The following is a 21987-nucleotide window of genomic DNA, read 5'->3' on the forward strand; positions in this document are numbered from 1 at the left end:
TGTACACTGTTTACTTTTTAGGTTGTATGAAATTGAAACTTCAGATGATTTTAATCATTTCTTTTGTAATATGTAGGGATACCAAAGAATCCTGACAAGTTTATTAATGTTGTTTTGAATCATGGTGAGCATTCTGCGGTTTTTCGTGTTAATACTAAAATAACCGTAGAAGAATTGAAGCATTTAGCATGCAAGCAGTGGAGGTCTTTGTCCCCTGGGAGTATATGTTTCAGCTATATGGACAATGCTCAAGTAGTTTTTGTGACAGGTGATATACAACTACAAAGCTTAATTGGTTTCACGATTCTTATTGATAATGAAGATGTGTATTTGCGTGTGGGTATGATTCCGAATCATACTTCTCGTTCTAAGTCTGGTTGTACCAGAAGTTCTGGTTCTAAGTCTGGTTGCAGCAGTAGTTCTGGTTCTTGTTCTAAGTCTGCTTGTGAAACTGAAAGTCCTAAGATGGTAAGGGTGTTAGATCATGATGCAGACAAGGGGAAGCCTCTTATTATCGATGAATGGAATTATGTATTTGACGAGATTGGTAGAGAATTCATGGGTGGTGTTAAAGCTGTTAGGATTTCTCTCGATAAGTACAAGATGGCTACTGGTCACAAGATTGTATTCTTAAAAATGACACAACTCGTTTTACTGCAAAATGCGAAGAAGATGGTTGTGCTTGGAGGATTCACTTTGGTCCTGTGAATGGTGATACTTATCGGTTTGTGCTGAAAGATTCTAACGCTCACAGGTTAGTGGTTTTCATACTAGTCCACATTACTTATGTTTAGGCTTTTTGTTTTTATGTCCATAGTGGTGGACATAGTTGTGCATCTCATATATGTAGATTTGTTTTAGGTGTACATTGGGGTGCATTGTACTTGTTGTACTCTTAAAATACATGTTCTTGCTTGGTTTGTGTGTATGTTCATAGTGTTGGTTTTGAGATCTTTATTAGGTGTAAATTGTGGTGCACATTACTTATTCCAGTTTTTTTTTTTTTTTTTTTTTTTTTTTTTTTTTTTTTTTTTTTTGTAGTTGTGGTGTTGGTTTGAGGTTGAAGAGTCCTGCGGTGACAACCAAGTTAGTCAAGCATTTGATCGCTGACAATATACAGGGTGATCCTAGCTTAAAACCCAGACATATCAATTCACTTTTCAAGAAAACTTATGGGTCCAATATTAAGTATCACCATGCCCGTAGAGGGAAAGAAGCTTTATTTGAAGAACAGTATGGCGATGATGAGAAGTCGTATAGTGATTTTACTTGGTATGTCAAAGCAATTGAAGAAACTAATCCCGATAGTTATGTGAGGTTTGAAGTTGAGGATGGAACCAATAGATTTCAGAGGATATTCGTTTGTTACGGTGCTTTCAAGCATAGTTATAGGTATCTCAGGCCCATGATTTACTTGGACGCTACTTTCCTTACTGGTAGATACATGGGTACTCTGATGGCTGCAACATGTATCAACGGAAACAATGAGTTTTACCCATTTGCTTTTGCTATTGTTTCTTCTGAAAACAAAGATAATTGGTTTTGGTTTATGGAGAATCTTCAAAAACTTGTCGATGGTCGTCCGATTGTTTTCCTTAGTGATCGTGGAGAAGGACTTTTACAGGGCATTCCAAAATATTTTCCTAATTCACATCACAGCTATTGCTTTTACCACATCAAATGCAATCTCCCCATTGGATCAGGTGATGCGAATTCGAAGCCCGTTCTTGATTTGTTTTACAAAGCTGCGTACTCTTACACACCAGCAAACTTTGAAGAAGCTTTGCGGGGCATGCATGCAATTGGATTTGGTCATGTTGCTAACTATATCAGGAATATTCCAAAGGAGAAATGGGCAAATGCATTTTTTCCATGTATGCAGATATGGTGCTCACTCTTCAACTCTTGCTGAGTCCTTCAACAACTGGGTTCTTCCTTTTAAAAAGTTGCATGCTTTTGTTCTTCTCGATGCGATACGGTGAGTTTTATGTTTAGATTTTTATTTATGTAAGTCTTTCTACATTGTTTGCATACATGGATTTGCTTTGATCTGTAGATACTTGTACACATGGATTTTCTTTGATCTGTAGATACTTGTACACATGTTTTTATCTGTGAATATGCAACTGTGTGTACATTGCTGTACACATGGATTTTCTTAATGTGTACATTGTTGTACACATGTTTTATCTGTATTCCTTTTTGGATCATGTGTTTTGATTTTATGTGTTTGTGTTTTTATTATGTTAGTTTGAAGGTTATGGAGAAGATGTCTGAGAGAAGGATACTAGGTCTAGAAACTTTCAACACTAGGCTCACTCCTGAATATGAGGCTTTACTAAAGGAAAACATTGACACTGGTCGTACTTGGACTGTTGTTTAGTCTATGGAAAGATTGTATGCAGTCAGGTCTCCCCGGACTCATTCTGTAGATCTATTGCAGAAAACTTGTACATGTCACAGGTGGAGAGTTAATGGTTTTCCTTGTGCCCATGCTTGTGCTGCCATTCAAGCTACTAGAGAAGACATCTATTCATTTGTTGAGCCATACTTCACCACCGAATGGTACAACAGGACATACCAGCACATCATCTTGCCAATCCCTAATTCTGACAAGTCGAAGTCTTATGATACGAGTGATAGGGTTATTGTTCCTATTCCTGTTCCTCCATCGGGTAGACGAAGAACACATCGCATCAAGAATGCATATGAGAAGCAAAATAGGGATATGATGTGCACAAAGTGCTTCACTCTTGGTCACCACAACAGAACTACATGCCCCATGATTTGATGATTTTTACTATGTTTCATTTGTTCAAAAGATTCTATGACTTTTAGTAATGTCTTTTCAATTTTCTTTTGGCTTGGATAATTAGTGCCAGGACATGTGTACCATTATGTACACCTTCCTGTAAACTTCAGTTTTTCTTACCTGTCTTTTTACAGGTGTACCTCTATGTACACCTTGGTGTACAATGGATGCTTCTAGTCTATTTTTGCTTAGTAGTATTATATGTTTTCATATATGTATAATTAGTAATTACTTTTGCTATTTAGAACCATTATGTACACCTTCTAAACATTTTATGCTCTTGTAACATTGACAGTAACTGTGCACAATCAAGTACACCTTAATATTTCAAAACCTGGTGAATGAGATAAGTCAAAAACTTGTAACATTAATATTGAAACTAATAAAAATATATTAATTCAAGGTCTTTATAGTAGTGATAAGTCATAAACAAATTGATAAAAACTGAAATTTGAAAAGAGATAAGTCATAAACAAAGTGACAAGTCATAAACAAAGTAATAAAAATTGAAATTTGAAGAGTTGTCTCAAAGATAAAAAACTTTTAGAAAAGACTCTTCTTCTTCCTCAATGGATTCTTTTCCATACTCAGGCGCCACTGCTTGTGCTCTTCATCCGTTGCTACATCTCACACCTTTTCAAACACTCCAATTTTTTTCAGCATCTTTGCCACCAATTTCGCTCTCATATCCTGACAAATTTTTTCGTCCCTCTGCTGATCTCTTTCCATACTCTTTCTCTTCTTCATACCTCGTTTCATAAAGTAACAAGTGTACAGGAGGCAATCTGGATTGATTCCTTGTGTAGGGCATTGCATGATGTTTATTTCGTGCGGTTCTATAGGTTCATCACCATTTAGCGCTCTCTTCTTGTTGAGTTCCAACTGCACCACATTTTCCAGTTGCTGTGCATCTTTTTTATAGTCCTCATTTGAGTGCAGCGAGTTGTACCACTTCCACTCTTCAGCTATGAAATCAAACTTCAAAAGCGACCAGTGAAGTCCTACTGCCAATTGTACTGTAGAGTGATTGAGGGGAATTAGAAGAACTTCCAGATTATCAGGCATGTCCTGTATGAAATCTACCACAAGCCTTTGTACCTCGCTGATGTTGTTGTTCTTCACATAGTACTGAAAAATCAATAATTTGTTGGAAAATAAAATTAATTAGGTATACCTAAATCAGACCTATATAAAATCTAACAATCAAGCATTCATGCAAACACTTAACATAGCATTCGTCAATCATATGGCATACTGGTGTATATCTATGTCCACTCCTAAAGAAATCTACAAAGGCATACTGGTGTATATCTATGTCAATCAGGTGTACTAGTATGTACACATCATTAAATTATCTATATATGACATTTTTTATTTGTTTTTTGAGAAACTTACACATGCAGTAGGACTCATAATTTCGCATCTCATGTACTTTTGATCATCTGGATGATGGATGTTGTCTCTGACCATTGCATTGCAACGTCGATGGATGTAGAACTGCAGTACCTCTTGATCCAGATACTTGTTGAACATCAGTTCAACAAGTACTTTTCCCACAATCATAACATCTTCCCTGACTCTCGGATCTTCGAGCCTTGTTAGTTCCCAAGCTACAGAGCTGTGGAATCATAAAGGAAATGTTAACATGGTGTACATAGTGGTGCACATAAATTTTTTCAATAAGATTTAATCATTCATATAGCGCGAGGTATTGTTTTGTGAACTTACGTCAGGCTTGCATAGTCAAAGAATTTCTGTACCCTTTTTTTGTCCTGTCCTGGGTCCATGGCATGGTAAAGTGATGATTGACGGATATCTGGCAGTGGGCGATAAGGATGATACTCATTGTCCTTTCTCCTTTTAGGTGCAGGATACAATTGTTTTTCTTCCTCTTTTTGGACCCCCTTGCCTTTTTGATCCACTTTCGTCCTAACTTGTCTGTTTTTACCCTCGGCAGTGAAATCAGCATGAAGTTTTTTCTTTGCATTTCTCTTTGGTGGTGTCTTGGACACCCTGCCAGCAGCTATTGTCTTCAACATCTCTGCTTCCTTCATCTTCCCATCTCTTGTCTTTGCTGGTGGTGTCTTCTGCTCTTCTACTTCTTGACTGCTAAAAAATGCATCTCCATGTTGTTGGATGAACTGCACTGCTTCAACAACGGTCCTTTCTCGTACATCATCATTGGATAATGATCTTTGCGATGACTCTTCTTGAGGATCTTCTTGGCTCAACAACTGAAAGCTTGGACATTCGTGGATCACGGTTGCCATCTTTTCCTTCATGTCAGATGCTGCCATTCTGTAACAACCTTTTTCAAGCTTTATGAAAACACTTTCAAACAAGTTGTCTAGGAGGTCCTCAATTGATGCATAAGGATCATTCTGCTGATCTTCTCCCTGTGTGAGTAAAAGCAAATCTTCTTCAACCGGCAACATGCCTTTAGGGTCCAGCTGAGATATGGCTTCAGCTGCGATTATAGTAGCCTCATCAATTTCAGCTGTTTCAGTGGCATCCTTGTATGCAGCTGTCTCTGGCAGAGAAGTTCTGAAAAAATGCATTTTTTGTTAGGTTTACACCTTGGTACACATATATAGAAAATGAAAAGAAATGATATCATTTTATACCTAGGCTTCTAGCAGTTTCAGACTCAATACCTTGGCTTGTTCCATCTTTTCCATCCTTCTCTTCATTTGTCTTTGACAGAGGAGTGCTAAAAGATTCAAGTTTATATAAAGGGTATGAGTTATAGCATACTGGTGTACAACTATCTACACACATAAAAATAAATGACTGCCACATTTAATAAGAGTGATTTTATACCTTCGCTTTTCAGATTTGCCACCCTCGTCATCACCACCTTTTCTACCCTCTTTGTCAGTGTCATCACCGCGCATATCACCACCTTTGCCACCTTGCAGATCATCATCATGAATATCACCACCTTTGCCACCACCATCCTCCTCATCCTGCTGATCATCACCACCTTTTCCACCACCTTTGCCACCACCATCCTCCTCATCCTCATCACCCTCCTCCTCCTGATCCTTATCACTGTCATCCACATCATCAGCTTTGCCACTTCTATTGCCTTACTGACCTTCCTCCTCCTCATCATCATCACTACCATCATCATCATCACTGTCATCCACATCACCAGCTTTGCCACTTGTCTCACTTTTCTCACCTTGCTCCTCCTCCTGCTCATCATCATCACACTCATCCTCACTTTGTAATTCTTTGTTTAATGAAATGATTTCTTGCAAGGTTTCAACAAATAAATCAACAGCATCCTCACATTCCTCAGATCAGCTTCATAAATTTTCTTGGCTTTTTCTTCAATGAAGCTAACAAGCTTTTGATGTTTAACCTGCAAGTCTGAAAGCTCTTCCAATGCTCTATCTCTTTGCTGTTGTGCTTTGTACAGATTTTCCTTCAGTGTATCTGTGTTATGTTGTTGCATGTTCTTCTTGTACTCTTCCATAACTTGTTGCTGCTCATCACTCCAAGGTTTTACCCATCCAGGTTGCATCTGAAAACATGCCAAAGTATCAACATGGATAACAGGTGTACATCTTTTTACATCTATGTTACAGGTGTATATTGTTGTACACATGACAAAATTTTGTCACCATTTTGTAAACCTTATCAAGGTGTATATCTAATGTACACATCTAGGAAGAAATCACTATCGTAAGAAAGTTATCGAGTTACCTTTTTCATAGCTTCATTAATGTCTTTCTCTATTGTATTGCTGATGTCACTTATCACCCACCTTAGAAACCTAGGAAAACCTTGTTCATTGCTTGGCGTCATGCTGTTGTTTTGTTCAGCAAACCAATACCGCATTGACAAACAGGTAAAAGAGTTAGAAATGTTAGGACCCAACAAATACAGTGAACAAAAGCATGTAAATTGGTACAACTTAAAACTTGTGTAAAATAATGTACACATGTAAACTCACCAACATGTAAACCATACAACCATTAACTTTAAGTGGTTCCTCAACATTTTTCCTTATGCTATCTATTAAATATTTATGTATATGCACTGGCCAGATGGTTTTTTTCATTCTTTCGAACGATTCAAAGTAGGGAGAAAATTTTCTCTTGGTAATCCCGCTTCCATTTGATGTGGTAAAAAAAAACAGTGATGCACAGATACATCGCAAACAACACTACCAAGTCCTCAGCATTCCTCTCAATCTCGATATCCAACTTTGGTTTTAACTTCATTATACGCAAGATTTCATTCTCGACATCTAGTTTCCCCAACTTTGATTTTTTCTTCAGTTTCAATCAGTTTATTAGTGAACCGAATCTCTGCTCAGCTCTAGTTTTGGTACATTCTCCTTCAAAAGGTTCTGATCCCACCATTTGTAATTCAAAAATGAAGAACAAATCTTCTGCCATACTCTCTACTTCCACAAACATTTTATCCTCGGCAGTATTGAAAACAAAGAAATTTCTTCCTGAATGGTCATGGCGGAACTGGTTCACAATCTTCAAGATTGATTCTGGACTCTTGAACCACAGATCTCTCTTCTTCTCCTGTTTCTTTTCTGAGTTTTCCTCCTCCTTATTTTCAATTTTTTTGTTAACAAAGACATCAACTACAGGCCAAAAAGGGCTCTCCTTTTGTTTCTCTAACTGAAATTCTGTGAACCATACTTTGGCAGTCTCTTTTTACGCACTTCTCCATCCTTTTCAAAGTTCTTGTTCACAAACTCGTTGATTGCATTAAAACCTGATCTGTAAGGTTTGTTTGTATCTATGAAAATAGACAAATGAGAATAAGAAAAGAGAAGCATAGCACATGATACTCATACAAAAATGCTGGTGTACAGACCAGTACACTGGTACAGATAATGAGTACAAACCAGTACACTGGTACATATAGTGATTACACTAGGAAAGATATGAGTAAAAAACACATAGCATGCCATGAATCACATTTAACATGGATATTGTTTAACATGCCATTAACCATAACATCACATTTAACATGCCTTGAAGCACTGAAACAACATGGTGGTGCACCAGTATTTACACACAAACAACAATTCTCATAAAAATCGCTAAAAAACAGACACAACATGAAATGAAGCACTGCAACAGCATGGTGGTGTACCGGTATTTACACACAAACAACAATTCTTACAAAAATTGGTCTAAAACACAGAGAACATGAAATGAAGCACTGCAACAGCATGGCGGCAACAACACACATTAAGCCGGAAAAATAAGGGTGAAATAGCATGCTGGTGCAAAGGTGTGTACACTAGTAAACACAAGTGACGGCACAACACACATTAAGCCGTATGAAGGTGAAATAGCATGTTGGTGTACAAACCAGTAAACTGCTACAGAAACATCTTTAAAACAGACAGAACATGACATGAATCACTGCAACAGTATTGTGGTGTATTAGTGTGTACACACCAGCAACAATTCCAATAAAAATTGCTAAAAAACAAGATACAACTAGACATGAATCACTGCAACAACATTGTGGTGTACTAGTATGTACACACCAACAACAATTCCCACAAAAATTTCTCAAAAACAAGATGGAACTAGACATGAATCACTGCAACAGCATTGTGGTGTATAGATCTGTACACACCAACAATAATTCCCACAAAAATTGCTCAAAAACAAGATAGAACTAGACATGAATCACTGTAAAAACATGGCGGTGTACTAGTATGTACACACCAACAACAATTCCCACAAAAATTTCTCAAAAACAAGATGGAACTAGACATGAATCACTGCAACAACATTGTGGTGTACTAGTATGTACACCGATACAATAATTTGAATAAGAATTGCTCAAAAATAGACAGAACTGGACTTGAATTGTTACCTTTTTTCTTTTAACAGATGTTGTAGGATTTGAAGACTTTTGAGGCTTTGGAGGATTTGAAGGCTTTGAAGGCTTTGATTTCTTCTTAGCTGGTGATGTTTTTGAAGTTTTTTGTACTGAAATTGATGGCGAATCTTCTAATGATCTCTTCGATCTCGTTTTTGGTCCTGTTGATTTCCTAATTTCTTCTGCTGGAACTGATGGAGTTGGGGATGAAATTGGGGTTGAATCTTTTAATGCTGACTTTGATCTCGTTGTTGGTGATGCTGATTTTTGAATTTCTTCTACCGCAACAGATGGATTATCTTCTTCACTTGATGTTGAATCTTCCACTGTTGGTGTGTTTGTCTTTGAAGCTACTTTTTTTCCTTTCAACATTATGTTACTGATTGTTCAACCATCTAGTTGTTTTGATTAGTAATATTTTAGGGTTTTAGTCTGTAAATTTTCTAGGGTTTGTCTGCAAATTTTCTTCTGAAAGTTTTTTTGCTTTTTTTCTTCTGAAGTTTCTGATAAAGCAAAATGTTGCAGTTATTGAATTTGTCCGTTACGCCACAGTTTTAATCAGTTTTTAATTCAAGGCTAACGTGTCGGAACCACGTTCATTGTGTCAGTTACAAAAATGATTCAATTCATTGCACATGTGCTATATTAAAAGCGTGCGAAGGGTAGCAACGTATTTATACAATTCTTGGATTAAATTGTACCTAGTCAACTAGGTTTGGACTAAAGCGTACTATTATGGGCGGTTTTGGACTGAACCGTTTTTTTCCCGATGACTACGGATGATAGGCACGCGTACCATTGTCAGATGTGGGAGGGATGACGCGGCTTGTTGTAGTTGGCGATTAAGCTGGCAGCTAGCGCCTAAGGATGATATATGCGGCTTGTTGTAGTTGAGCAGATGCTTGGTGCGTCTCGGCGTAGGTAAACGGAGAAAACAAGGCTGCACGGAAGATCGGAAGATGAGACGCGGAAAGCAGGGAAAGATGTAAGAAAAATGTGAAGTCGTGAGAATTGGGGCGGACGGGTCTTGCTGGGCGAGAAACTCAACTTCTCCCACGGTGGTCGCAATGTTGATAGGGTAAAAGTGGGAAAGAGAAGCAAGTCCAAGCCACAACAAGCCCAACCCCCTAGAAGTGAAGAGAGAGAATAGATCAGTTAAGAATGAGAGAGATCCCCTCCTAAGTATCATTTCTTTCCCTTTTATAATAATCCTTCCTCTCCTTATGAATAAACACTCATAAGACTAATATATTACAAAACTGCCACTTTCCTTTTTTCCAAGTTATTAAGGAACTAGGAAAATGGCCTAACTATTTCAAGATTCCTTCTTGGGCTAGGTCCATTCCATTGTCCTTTGGATTGGACCTAGTCCCCAAGTTCCTCCTTCTTAAGAGGATCCTTAGTAGGCTAAGGGGCTACCCCTTTTAGGAATGGTTATTTTCATGTATCAACACTTACATACACAATATTAAAAGATTCGAAGATAAGGACATGTTTATTAACTAACTCCTCAAAACATTTAGACCTACATCGATCGGTTCGATTCTTCTCATACAATTACGACATGTATGAATCGATGAATATATTTGAAACACATATCCTTGCCCGTACCGTTACGGCACGAGTTGAGACCTAGTTAATCAAATAAAACATGTTTTCTATGTTTTTATGTCTTTTAGCATACTTCTTCGCCATTTTGGGCGATTGTCTCTTCGCTTTGCGGGCAATTTTTTCAAATCTTCCTGGCTGGATCGTGCCTTGCTATTCTTGATTCAAAAACATTAATCGTTTAACACAATATCTTTTTGAATCTTTATTTAATTTAAGAGATTTAGGGCATCCGACTTCATTTGATTATATAAGATTACGGGCAAAGTATTCCTTTCTTTCAGGAGTATCTCTTATCAAAGAAGAAAAAAAATCAGATTAAATGGTCAGAATTGATTTTGGATAATACCATCATTCTTTCCTACTACATAAACAAAAATTGGGTATTTTTATGGCTTATGGCTATTTCTCTTTGCGATATACTTGTAATTGGTATATTTAATTGTATTAGGGACATAATTATCTTGTATTCTGATGTTTTTGTTATTCTTGTAAGCGATCAATGTAATCAGTATTTTGATTTGAATGAATTGAAATATGTTGATTAACCAAAAAAAACAACCAACATTTCAGAAATTAAGGTTTGGTACTTGAATCTTCTACCTTCCCTTTATTTCCTACATAACTTCTAATCTCTTCTTGTACTTTCCTCATTGATTCTGGGTTTCTGATCAGTTCGGTTATTTCCCAATTTAATTTCCCAATTTAAGGTAGCGGAGGATGTCTCTACCCCTACAAGAAATAATTTTCACTTTATGCAGCTCCCATCATCTCCTCTCCATACCACCACCGCCACCACCAGGTTCTTCTACCAGCTCCTTCATCTTCTTCGGCTTCCCAAAAATAAGTAAACCACCCAAAATCAATTGAAAATCAAATCAAATACCTAATTAAGGAAATCAAACGAATTTGAATTTTAACACAAATTGTTGTCGGTAATTAGGATGCTTTAAACATCCAATTTTCATTTGATCGAATATGAAAAATAGTAAGAAACATAAACGCATCTAGATAATGTTTCAAATTTCTGAAATCAATCCTAATTAACAACAACACCCAAATAACGAAAGTGGCATCAAATTACAACAACAACTGATCCACTCTATAATCTTTGAGTCATGCTGTCACGCGAGCATGCGTGTGACAATGGAAATGAACCCGCACCCTGCTGCCGTTGGATGTTGATCTCGATATTTAAATCCGACTACTTTGACTTTTCAACAGTTCTTTTTTTTTAATTGTTTGAACGCCCTTAGCCTTTTGTCTCTCTCCACTCACCCTCTGCTTCTGTCTATGACGAGTCCTGTAGTCTACCACTCTTCCATCGAAAGACATGAATCGCCATTGTCACCGTTGTTAGCAAGGAGACAATAAGTGGATTTTGGGATTTGCTCCGAGATTAATTGGATTAGTAGTTTGGTTTTGTTCATGTCTCAAAAACACTCCCCATAACTAAATGATTCTTCGTCCATAAAAGAAATTATGGACTTGAGATAGATTTTAGGGTAAAAGGTAGAGTATTTAGATTTTGTTTTAGTGATTTTTATTTGTATAAATCTCATGGAGAAATAAAAGATTTATCTATAAATCTTCGACTAAATATTTTATTATTATTCTGAGTTCCTTACTTTTCAGTTGTGTTTCTGAGTTCCTTAATTTTCAATTGTGTTAAGAGTAATTGATTAGGGTTTTTATGATAACCGGTAGATTAACTAATCAAGGTTCTTGATTCATGTTTGCATGAATGATGCCAGCTCGTCAGCTCCTACGATCTCTTTCCATGGTGGTTTTATCTTCAGTATTTTGAAGTCGTTAATGGTGAGATAGAAAAAGAAAAACTCATGGACTTCCGTATAAATAATCAATTAAAGAGGGGCTAAGAACTAGTTATTTTTTTCTATTCACACTGCTTGTCTCAAGATGAAACAAAATAATGATCTTAAAGGTTGAAAAGTGCGACCTTATAATTGCTATCAGGTGAATGCGCGCGTGATAGCACGACTCTAAATCTTTTCACACAACAAATGAGTATTTAATTTCATCATGGGAAAGTCTTTAAAGTATAGATCCAATCTTTATTTCTCATTTTTTGTCCATCCACCTCCTTCTTGCTTCCTCTATGGGTAGTTAGGTTTCGGAGTGAATCTTAATCTTTGCTCAATTTCTCAACGTTTTGTAATATTTTGTGGTGTTGCATGAAGATATTTCGATCATTTTTTGGTTATGATGGCGGTGGACGACCATTAATGGTATTTATACTATCAATCTTATTGATTGTGATTGTGATACTGGTGGTGTTCGGGTTGATTTTGATTTCGTTGATATCATCATGGAGATTCAGATTTAAATTTTGAGAAGAGAAGATAATACTAACTCAATAGCTAGGTAAGTTTTAGTAAGGCTTTCGTTTGCAAGAAATAAATGTTTTTCTATTAGGATAAATTTGTAAAATTTGATTTTCTTTTAATGTTAATTAAAGGGGTACATTAATTAAATGCCCCTATTATAGAGGCCCAACACAAATACCCTCCCCCAAAATAATAATACTCTCCCCTCAAAAACACGGACAAATAGATTACTAGAATGCCCCTAAATAAATATCAAGATTATAACGTTGAGGAGTCATTTACTTCAGTAGTCGTTCCAAAACGTTCGCACGATCTATCTCTCTCCTCCATCTTCAACCTGTAACTGCAGTAGCAGAATTCAAAAATCAGAAACCGTCGATTAACTTGTTTAGCTATTTAAAAGAAATAAGTAAATGTTGAGTTGCATGTATGCAGGTAGGCCAAGGGCAAAGGAAGTTGCATTCAAAGGAGGTCTAATTCCATTGGTTGAAATGGGGATATTTCTGTACAAGCTGTTTGAATTAGAAGAAGAAAGAAATAAGAAGAAACCAACGGTTGCAAATGCGTTGTAGGCCATGCCTTTCTGGGACTTCTTCAACCCATTCTACACAGCAGACAGCAACATCATAGTGACTCCTAAATGGTTAGAAAGAATCAATCTTTCAATACGCCTGCTGCTTAGTGGATTTGATAAGGTAACGAAGAAGATTGCATTTGGAAAACCAAAAAAAGAAAAAATTATACAGAGTGCTCTTTGGATGCAAGGGAATTTGTGTTGATCTTCAAAATTAGAAGAATTACAGAAAGTGAAGAATTCAGAAGAGATCTCAAAGCAAAGAACATAAATGATTGCAGGGAATTCTTGAATAACAAGTTCAGACGAGAGATAGTGCCAGATTGTAAGGATAAAATAACTAAGACCGAGGTTGAGAACAAACTAAGACTTGTAGCTGAAGATGAGTCCGACCCAGAATATTTTTCAGACTTTTTGCAATGTGCTTGTGTGCGGTGCTTTTCTTCCCAGATTCTGGAACTACAACTCTACAAGCTTTGCGAGGAAATGGTTACCTCATGTTCTACAAATGGATAAAGTGTCCTGGCCAGATCACATTGTAGATTATCTGATTGCAAACATCTCAAAACAGAAAGGAAAAAAAGGAATTGTTATCGAATGCACTACAATGCTACCGGTAAGTAACAAACATTTATATCAAAGTAAAATATTTATATTCATATATAATACAATGTTGCATGCAGTTTGTAAAAACTAAACTTATTTCATTTCTCTGCATCCAGTATTGGTTCTGTGAACACATTGGGGACTAAATTGAGAAGAGGCAGGGATTTGAAACCAGAACTCCAAGATTCCTAAGATGGAACCATCACACATTGTTCAAGAAACTTCGCAATGAATTTTCATAAAAAGCTAAACAGAATATAGAGATGACTTGGTTTGAGCATAAGGTAGTTTTTTCTTACTCTCTTTAAATTTCTTAGTAAAGAATACTGATTTTTTGTGTGTAAACAATGGAAATATAGAGATGACTTGGTTTGACCATTGTTGACACAATATAACTGAAAATGTACTACAGAAAAGATTGATTATGCATATTTTTTTGTATCTGTGTATTTAAATTAAAGATAGAGTTGTAGAAGATAGAGTTAAAGAAATGATACTGAGTTTCCATCTGATGAAATGTAATACAGATTATGTGTATCAACAATGAAAGTTGATCCCCAATGAATGGTATCAACAACCAAAGTTGGCACAATATCTGAAATGTTTTATAGATTTTGTGTACCAACAATAAAAGTTGATGCAATTGTATGGAGTCAACAACCAGGGTTTACACAGTAACTGAAATATACCCCACTTTGTTTGTGTCAACAATGGAAGTTGATCCCCAATGAATGGAATCAACAACCAAATTTGACATCATATCTGAAATGTACTCCACTTATATATTGCTGCAATTTCATATACTCGCACCTCACTCGAGGGCTACGCCCCCGAGTGAAAGATATATTATGGGTAGAATGTGAGAAAAAAAAGATTATTGCCAAAAAAATACGTTGCTCACTGTATTGCTCACTGATATTTGCAGGTTCATGAAGATTTTGTTGATCCGGATACAGAAGAAGAGATGTATTTGATTGACCTGTCAGCACCAGCACGACAGTTGGAATTAGAGAGGCAGAGGAATGAGGATCTGACAAAGAAAAACATTTATCTTGAACTTGACAAGCAGGAGATAACATATCAAAGGAGGGGCCCAGCAAAGTCATCGATGAGCAACATAATATTCATAAAGAAACTTATTGACAGCAACAAGGACAAGATTCAGTTGAAGCCTGAAGATGAAGCGATACTTAAAGATATTGTTGAAGAAGTGAAGGAATGGGAAGAAAAGAAAAAACATATCCATAGAGAAAGATCAGAGAGTATTCAACAGGAATTCGACAGAGCATCCAAGGATATGCTTGAGACTGAATTAACTCCAGTGGAGAATACAGGTGAAGAACCATCTGTAAAGGAGAATGAATCTGAGTTGGAAGCTGTAACAAATGAAGAACCATTTGGAAAGGAGAATGAAGATGACTTGAACGTAGAAGAAGAACAAGAATCAAGTCAACTGACATTGTCACTTTCAGATGCAGGTCAAAGTAATTTGGAAAAAAGCTTTCAGAAGGGTTATCAAAGTGGACTTAATTTCAGGTACATCCTTTGGTGTCAGATGCTTTGAAAACAAACTGGGAAAAGGGCTTCCATGCAGGAAGAGAAGAAAAGAGAAGACAAGAAGAATCAGATATTCAAATAAATAATGTGATTGCAGAGATTGGTAACACAGTTCAACAGTTAGAAGAGGACAAAGATCTTCAAATAATTAATGTGATTGCAGATACTGGTAACTCAGCTCAACAGTTAGAAGAGGAGAATGAAGTAAAGGAAGGACAAAGGAGTACAAACATGCAGGAAGCAGAGATGGTGGGAGATGTACTTGTTTATTCAACTCCTCCACTTAAGGATATACTTCCAGAGGGATCAGATCATGTCCCTACATGTACTATTCACTAACTCAGTTGGAGAAGTACTCAATTTATGTTCTGCACAATTTGAAATGTATGCAATTATGATTATGCTCTGCAAAATGAAGTGAATGTTAGTGTAGTTAGTATTACTTTGATTTTCTTATTCCTATACATCAAATGGAGTGAATGTTAGTGGTGGGAATTAAAACATAACAGATATGTTCAGCAAAAATGGAGTTAACTTATGCATACATATTGCATTTTTATTTTTATTTATTAAGCGTCAACAATGAAAGTTTATCCATGAAAGATTGCATTTTTATTTTTTTTATTAAGTGTCAACAATAAAAGTTGATCCATGAAAGCAATGGATTAACAAATAATGAATGATTGGTTTGAACACCAAATGAGAATGGGTGTTAGCATTGCATGGTATTTATATATACTGGTATTAACTTTGTGCATACAGATAAAACCATGCATACTTTTTTTATTTTTGTAAGTATCAACAGTAGAAGTTGATACAGTAATGTGGGGTAAACAATGGAAGTTGATCCCATAGAAGAACCAACAACAATTGTTGATCACAAAAAACAATGAGTCAACAATGATATGTTAACATAACACTCTTGCATGTTGATCTAATCATATTATTTCCCTGCAGGTACTACCCCAAGATTCGATATTCCAAGATTCGATATTCCAAGATTCAGTGCGATCACTGCCGGAACATTTACTCTTACTCCTCCAGAACAGATGGAAGATGCTCCGACTCAACAAACGGAATATACTCCTACACAGAAAACAGAAGAGGGTGATTCTGAAAATCCAGATGATAGTGTGTTGGAGGGGCTTAAAGTGTTATACCAATTAGATGAAATTGATGGACCAACTGAAGAGGAAGACATCACCCAAGACGATGATTCTGAAGCGACATGAAGCCAAAGGAATCAGTCTGAAGCTACTGGAAGAGCAGCGAGGTATAACACAAGGTCATCAAGGATGCCGCCAAACAAATACACACCTCTAGCTAAAGTGAACAGGGGGAAGAAAGGAGGAAAAAGAACTGATGATAAAGTGAACAAGGGGAAGAAAGTAATGGGGAGGTGTTGAAGAAGAACCAGAAATAATAAACCTTGATGATTACATTGATGTGACGCCATCTGAGCCAAAAAAGCTGAAGAAGCCAGAAAATCTCAAACTCTGGAAATCCTGCACCGAGGAAGAAGAAGAGGTCCTTCGTCCATTCTTTGAAAATACGACAAAAAGGTAAGTTGCATGTTCATTCATAGGTATAAACAATAAAAGTTGATGCCATGGAACATCTGATAATAATAATTTCATTTTAAAAAATTGCAGTGAAATAACATGTAGCTTTTTTTCAACAATGAGGTGGAAGAGTTCATTTATGGAAAGCATATCTAATTTCTAATGGATGACCAAAACATTAACAACGAGATAGTTGATTCCTACAACAACATGTTGAAAGGAAAGATGCAAGATCCAAGCAAGCCGAAATACTACGGGAAGAAGCACTTAATTCTGTCTACGAATGTTTATGTAAGTCGAAACTCTTAATCTGTCTTTTCAATAACTTGTTAGATCAACTTATTTAGGTTTATATGATCGCAGTTGAAATATTATTTAGGTGAGATGAAACAATTTAGTGTGCTAGGAATGGTTCAAGTATACTTGTTGTTATCTAATATAAAAAACAAACCAATGTCATGCAACATATGATGAGGGGCGCAATAGCTACCAAAAAAAGCACGAAAGTGGAGGAATGTGCAGCTCATGTAAGGGAGAATTACCCAGTGAATGGCGGTGACGCATTTCTGATCATACCAATGTGCCTCCAAGACAGGGATATGAAACCATTCCATTGGGTGTTGCTTACCTTATTAGGTGGAAGATGGTTCGTTTTCTACACAGTTTATCACAACAAAGGTTACAACGAACAATACACTTTCATGGTACAACCATTGACTGATGTGTTGAACAGAATGGTAAAAAAAGATGTTGAGACAGATGGACTGGTAACTACAACTTTTGACCACTTCCCTGTACCACCACAACAAGGCTTGGACTGTGCAATGCACATCTGCTTGTTCATGAAGTGTCTGGTGAAGCATGGAGACTGTTGGGGTTTAAATGGTAAGACTGCCCAATACCATGAAAATATTAACAGGAAGAGAGTGAAGATGGATGCCAGGATCTTGGGAGAAATTGGTGCATGGAAACCAACTTTGGAAATTACTGACACACCGGAAGAAGGTAAGCAAGTAAAAGAAGTTACAGACTCAGCCGAAGAGGTTAAGCAAGTTCAAGATCTTACCGACTCAATCGAAGAAGTACTCAACATACAAGATTCTGTTGAAACATTAGATTAGTGCAAAAACACTTAGATGGCGTAGATTAACATATGTTGTTAAGTAATTTAGTTAATCTGTGTAGGTCTGCTAATTGATTATCAAGACATCTTATAGTTAACGTAAATTTATGTCTGAAAGTATGTTTATGTTCTGAAACAATTTGGAGGACATGTTTAGTACTATTTTATTATGAATTAATAAAACTATTAGTTATCAAGTGATTATCAAGTGAATGAATGGTTTTGTTATCAAAGTGAATGAATGTTGGTAGTAAAGATTGCAGGTATGCTCAGCTAATGGATTTAACTTGTATATACAGATAAAACCATGAAATTTTTTTCTTTTTATTGAGCATCAACAATGGAAGTTGATCCATTTTTGGGATCAACAATGGGAGTTGATCCCAAAAATCAATGGGTCAAAAAAATAATTGATGAACAACTGATTGGTTTCTCATCAAGTGAATGAATGTTGGTAGTAAAGATTGAAGGTATGCACAGATGATGGAGTTAACTTGTATATATATAGATAAAACCATGCAAATTTTTTCTTTTCAGTAAGCATCAACAATGGAAGTTGATCCAGTAATGGGGATCAACATTGGAAGTTGATGCCATGACTTGGATCAACATTAATATGTTGATATTGTTTACATAGTAAAAATTGCAGGTATGCACAGCTAATGGATTTAACTTGTAACCATGCAATTTTTTTCTTTTCAGTAAGCATCAACAATGGAAGTTGATCCAGTAATGAGGGATCAACAATGGAAGTTGATCCCCTGACTTGGATCAACATTAATATGTTGATACTGTTTACATAGTAATTTTTCCTGTAAAAAACCAGTAAACCTGCAAAACTGACATAAACTGACAAGAATAATATTCATAAACAAATAAAACAGAATGTATGTCATTAAAAACACAACAAATCCAACAAGCAAATATAGGGAAAACATAAAAATAACTAATATCCATGTTGATCATTCAAGTACTAGCATAAAAAAGGTAAAAAGGAAGTTCAGAAAAATAGTAAATCATCCACTAAAACTTCAGAACAACATCCTCCTCAAAAAGTTGATTATCCTCGAATTAGACTCCCTGCGAAACACTGGTGCACTAGGAGCCAAAGGAGCTCTGCGACATCTATGATGGTTGTGGAAGCCAAGTCTCCCACACTGACCACACTTCCTTTTCTTGCGAACTTTCTCTCGAGAACCCCTGTACCTTGAAGTAGTTTTCCTTCCAGCTGACTCTCGACCACCATTGGGAGGCAAAACATAACCTTCCTCACTAATTTTAGGCGGCCTCTCACTATCGGGGATAGGATAGATAGGACGAGCATACAAACCTCTATAGTACTTGGTGGTATAATACAGAATAATGTACTTATAAGGTTCATCTGGCCCAATCTGCAACATAGCTTTCATCGAATGGGTGCAAGGGAAACTATGCTTATCCCACCAATTGCAAGTGCAAGTCCTAGCATCCAAGTCGACCGTGTGCTTTCCAGTAGGAGAAATTATTTCAAAGACTTTATCACTTGATCTTCGAAACTTGAAGAAATGGCAGTCGGTTACCCTCTTGTTGAGCCTAGCTTGCATCCGGGGAGTGATCCTTGAAGTCCACTTACTAGAATCCACCAAACTCTTGTAGTTTTGCACCATTACCTTAGCACGAATACAATCCACAAGCTCAAGTGCTGGAAGCCGCTTATCATGCTTAATCACACTATTAAAACTCTCAGCAAAGTTCGATGTGTTTGCACCAAATCTTTCTCCTTGAAAAGCATGAACTGCCCAGTTCTGGAATGGAATCTTTACCATCCAATCAATCATTGAATCAAGCTTGAGATTGCTCATACTCTTGGCAGCAACATAAAACTTCTCCTTTGTTAAGGCAGTGTAGCACTTTTCAAACAACTTCACAGCAGTTTGCCTGCTCTTGCCCTTTGGAACCGGAATATTCCCTTTCATGTGGTACAAACAGTAAGAATGGTAATCCTTAGGGAAGATCACAGGTACATGCTTCAATAAGCCAGCTCCACGGTCTGATATAATGGTCAGTGGACGGTCTTCCCTGATAATACCCTTCAAGTTGGTTAAGAACCATTCTCAACTCTCACAATTTTCGCAAGGTACAATACCAAAAGCAACTGGATAGATCTCTAGAAAATACAAAAAAAAAACAAAGATTCAAAAAGTGACACCCAGAAACTGGAATCCATGAAAAAGTTATTGGGTGAACAACAAGAATTATGGAATGAACAACATAAGTTATGTGATCAGCAATTGCAATTATGGGATCAACAACAAGAATTATGGGATTAAACTGCAATTATGTGATCAACAATTGCAATTATGGGATCAACATTTGAAATAATAGATCAACAACAAAAGTTATTGGATCAACAACAAGAATTATGGGATTGACAAAAGAAGTTATGTGATCAACAACTGAAATTATGGAACAACAACAAAAGTTGATACAAAAAAAAGGGATCAACAACTGCAATTATGTGATCAACAACTGCAATTATGGGATCAACATTTGAAATAATGGATCAACAACAAAAGTTATGGGATCAACAACAATAATTATGGGATGAACAAAGTTATGTGATCCATAGAATTGAAATCCAGGGACATATCAGATTATATTGTGTGATTCAACAACTAAAGTTGAAACACTTGATAATTAAAAAAAGAGAAAAAAGATTAAAAAACATACATTGGTTACCAGTTTTCCCGCAAGCAACCATAAGACCTCCCTTAAACTTCCCAGTGAGAAAAGTGCAATCAATAAATAACATCGGACGACAGTAATTATTGAAACCAGTAATGGAAGCTTCAAAAGCAACAAAAAACCTCTGGAACTGCTTCATTACACCATCATGATCAAACTTCACGACGCTTCCAGGATTATAACGTTCAATTGATTCTTTATACCAAACAAAGTCTGAATAGGCTTGATGTCATCACCCCAAAGAGACTCTTTAGTGAACTGTAAACCATGGTATGCCTGACTATATGTGAGATCAATACCATATTCCAGATGAAGCAGATCTTGGAAATCAGCTGCAGTCTTCTTCTTCTTTGATGCTCGAAATTCATCTATTAAGATATCCTTCAGAAAAGACTTCGTCATCCTGAATTTTGCTGGACCAGAAGAAGCTAAATCACATGCATGCTCTCCTTGAAATGTCTTGCACTGAAACACACCTTTAGTATTGGGAACGAGAGATGCATGAAACCTCCAACTACAATTTTGACTTGCCTTGTTCATACACCGCACAGTGTAACATTTCTTGTCACTCTTACGTACGTTAAGTTTGTAACCACTATGATATCTATACTTCTTAACAGTATCACAACAATCGTTTTTACTTTCAAAAACCTGCCCTACTCCGGTTAAGATGTTGGCCCAAGCATCTGACTTCTTGGGTACCCTTTTGACCAAAGATGAATCATCCGTCAAATCTTCTACAATAGCCACATAATTGTTTGAAACACAACTTGATGATGATGAAGAAGGAGCAACAGAACTTAACCCCTTTCTGTGTCAACCATTTCGTCGGTTTGTGTATGGTTTTTATGTTATTGCTTCTTCATTGAGTCGGTTGACACAGAAAAGGGTTAAGTTCGAATGGACGGCTGAGTGTGAGTCTGCATTTCAAGAGTTGAAGGGTCATTTAACTTCATCACCGGTGTTAACAGTACCAACTTCAGGGGAAGTTTACGATGTGTACACAGATGCTTCTACTATCGGGCTTGGGTGCGTGTTAATGCAGAATATAAAGGTTATCGCTTATGCTTCCAGGAAATTAAAGGTCCATGAAAAGAATTACCCAACGCATGATTTAGAGTTGGCAGCGGTTGTGTTTGCTTTAAAGATATAGAGACACTATTTGTATGGGGAAAAATTCAACTTATATTAATATCATAAGA

At 36.6% G+C, this 21987-nt stretch overlaps 1 protein-coding gene across 1 annotated transcript; it reads right to left on the bottom strand.

The window, feature by feature from the left end:
* Positions 1-19092: 19092 nt before the first annotated feature.
* On the bottom strand, positions 19093-20016 carry LOC113360126. The gene has a single exon (XM_026603670.1). It carries the CDS (start codon positions 20014-20016, stop codon positions 19093-19095), a length of 924 nt encoding a protein of 307 aa, XP_026459455.1.
* Between the last annotated feature and the right edge of the window lie 1971 nt (positions 20017-21987).

This window comes from Papaver somniferum, chromosome 3 (assembly GCF_003573695.1).
Source record: "Papaver somniferum cultivar HN1 chromosome 3, ASM357369v1, whole genome shotgun sequence".
NCBI classification, from domain to species: Eukaryota; Viridiplantae; Streptophyta; class Magnoliopsida; order Ranunculales; family Papaveraceae; genus Papaver; species Papaver somniferum.

Coding starts and splice junctions, on each gene's coding strand:
- LOC113360126 (XM_026603670.1), bottom strand. CDS start 20,016: ATGAAAGGGAATATTCCGGTTCCAAAGGGCAAGAGCAGGCAAACTGCT.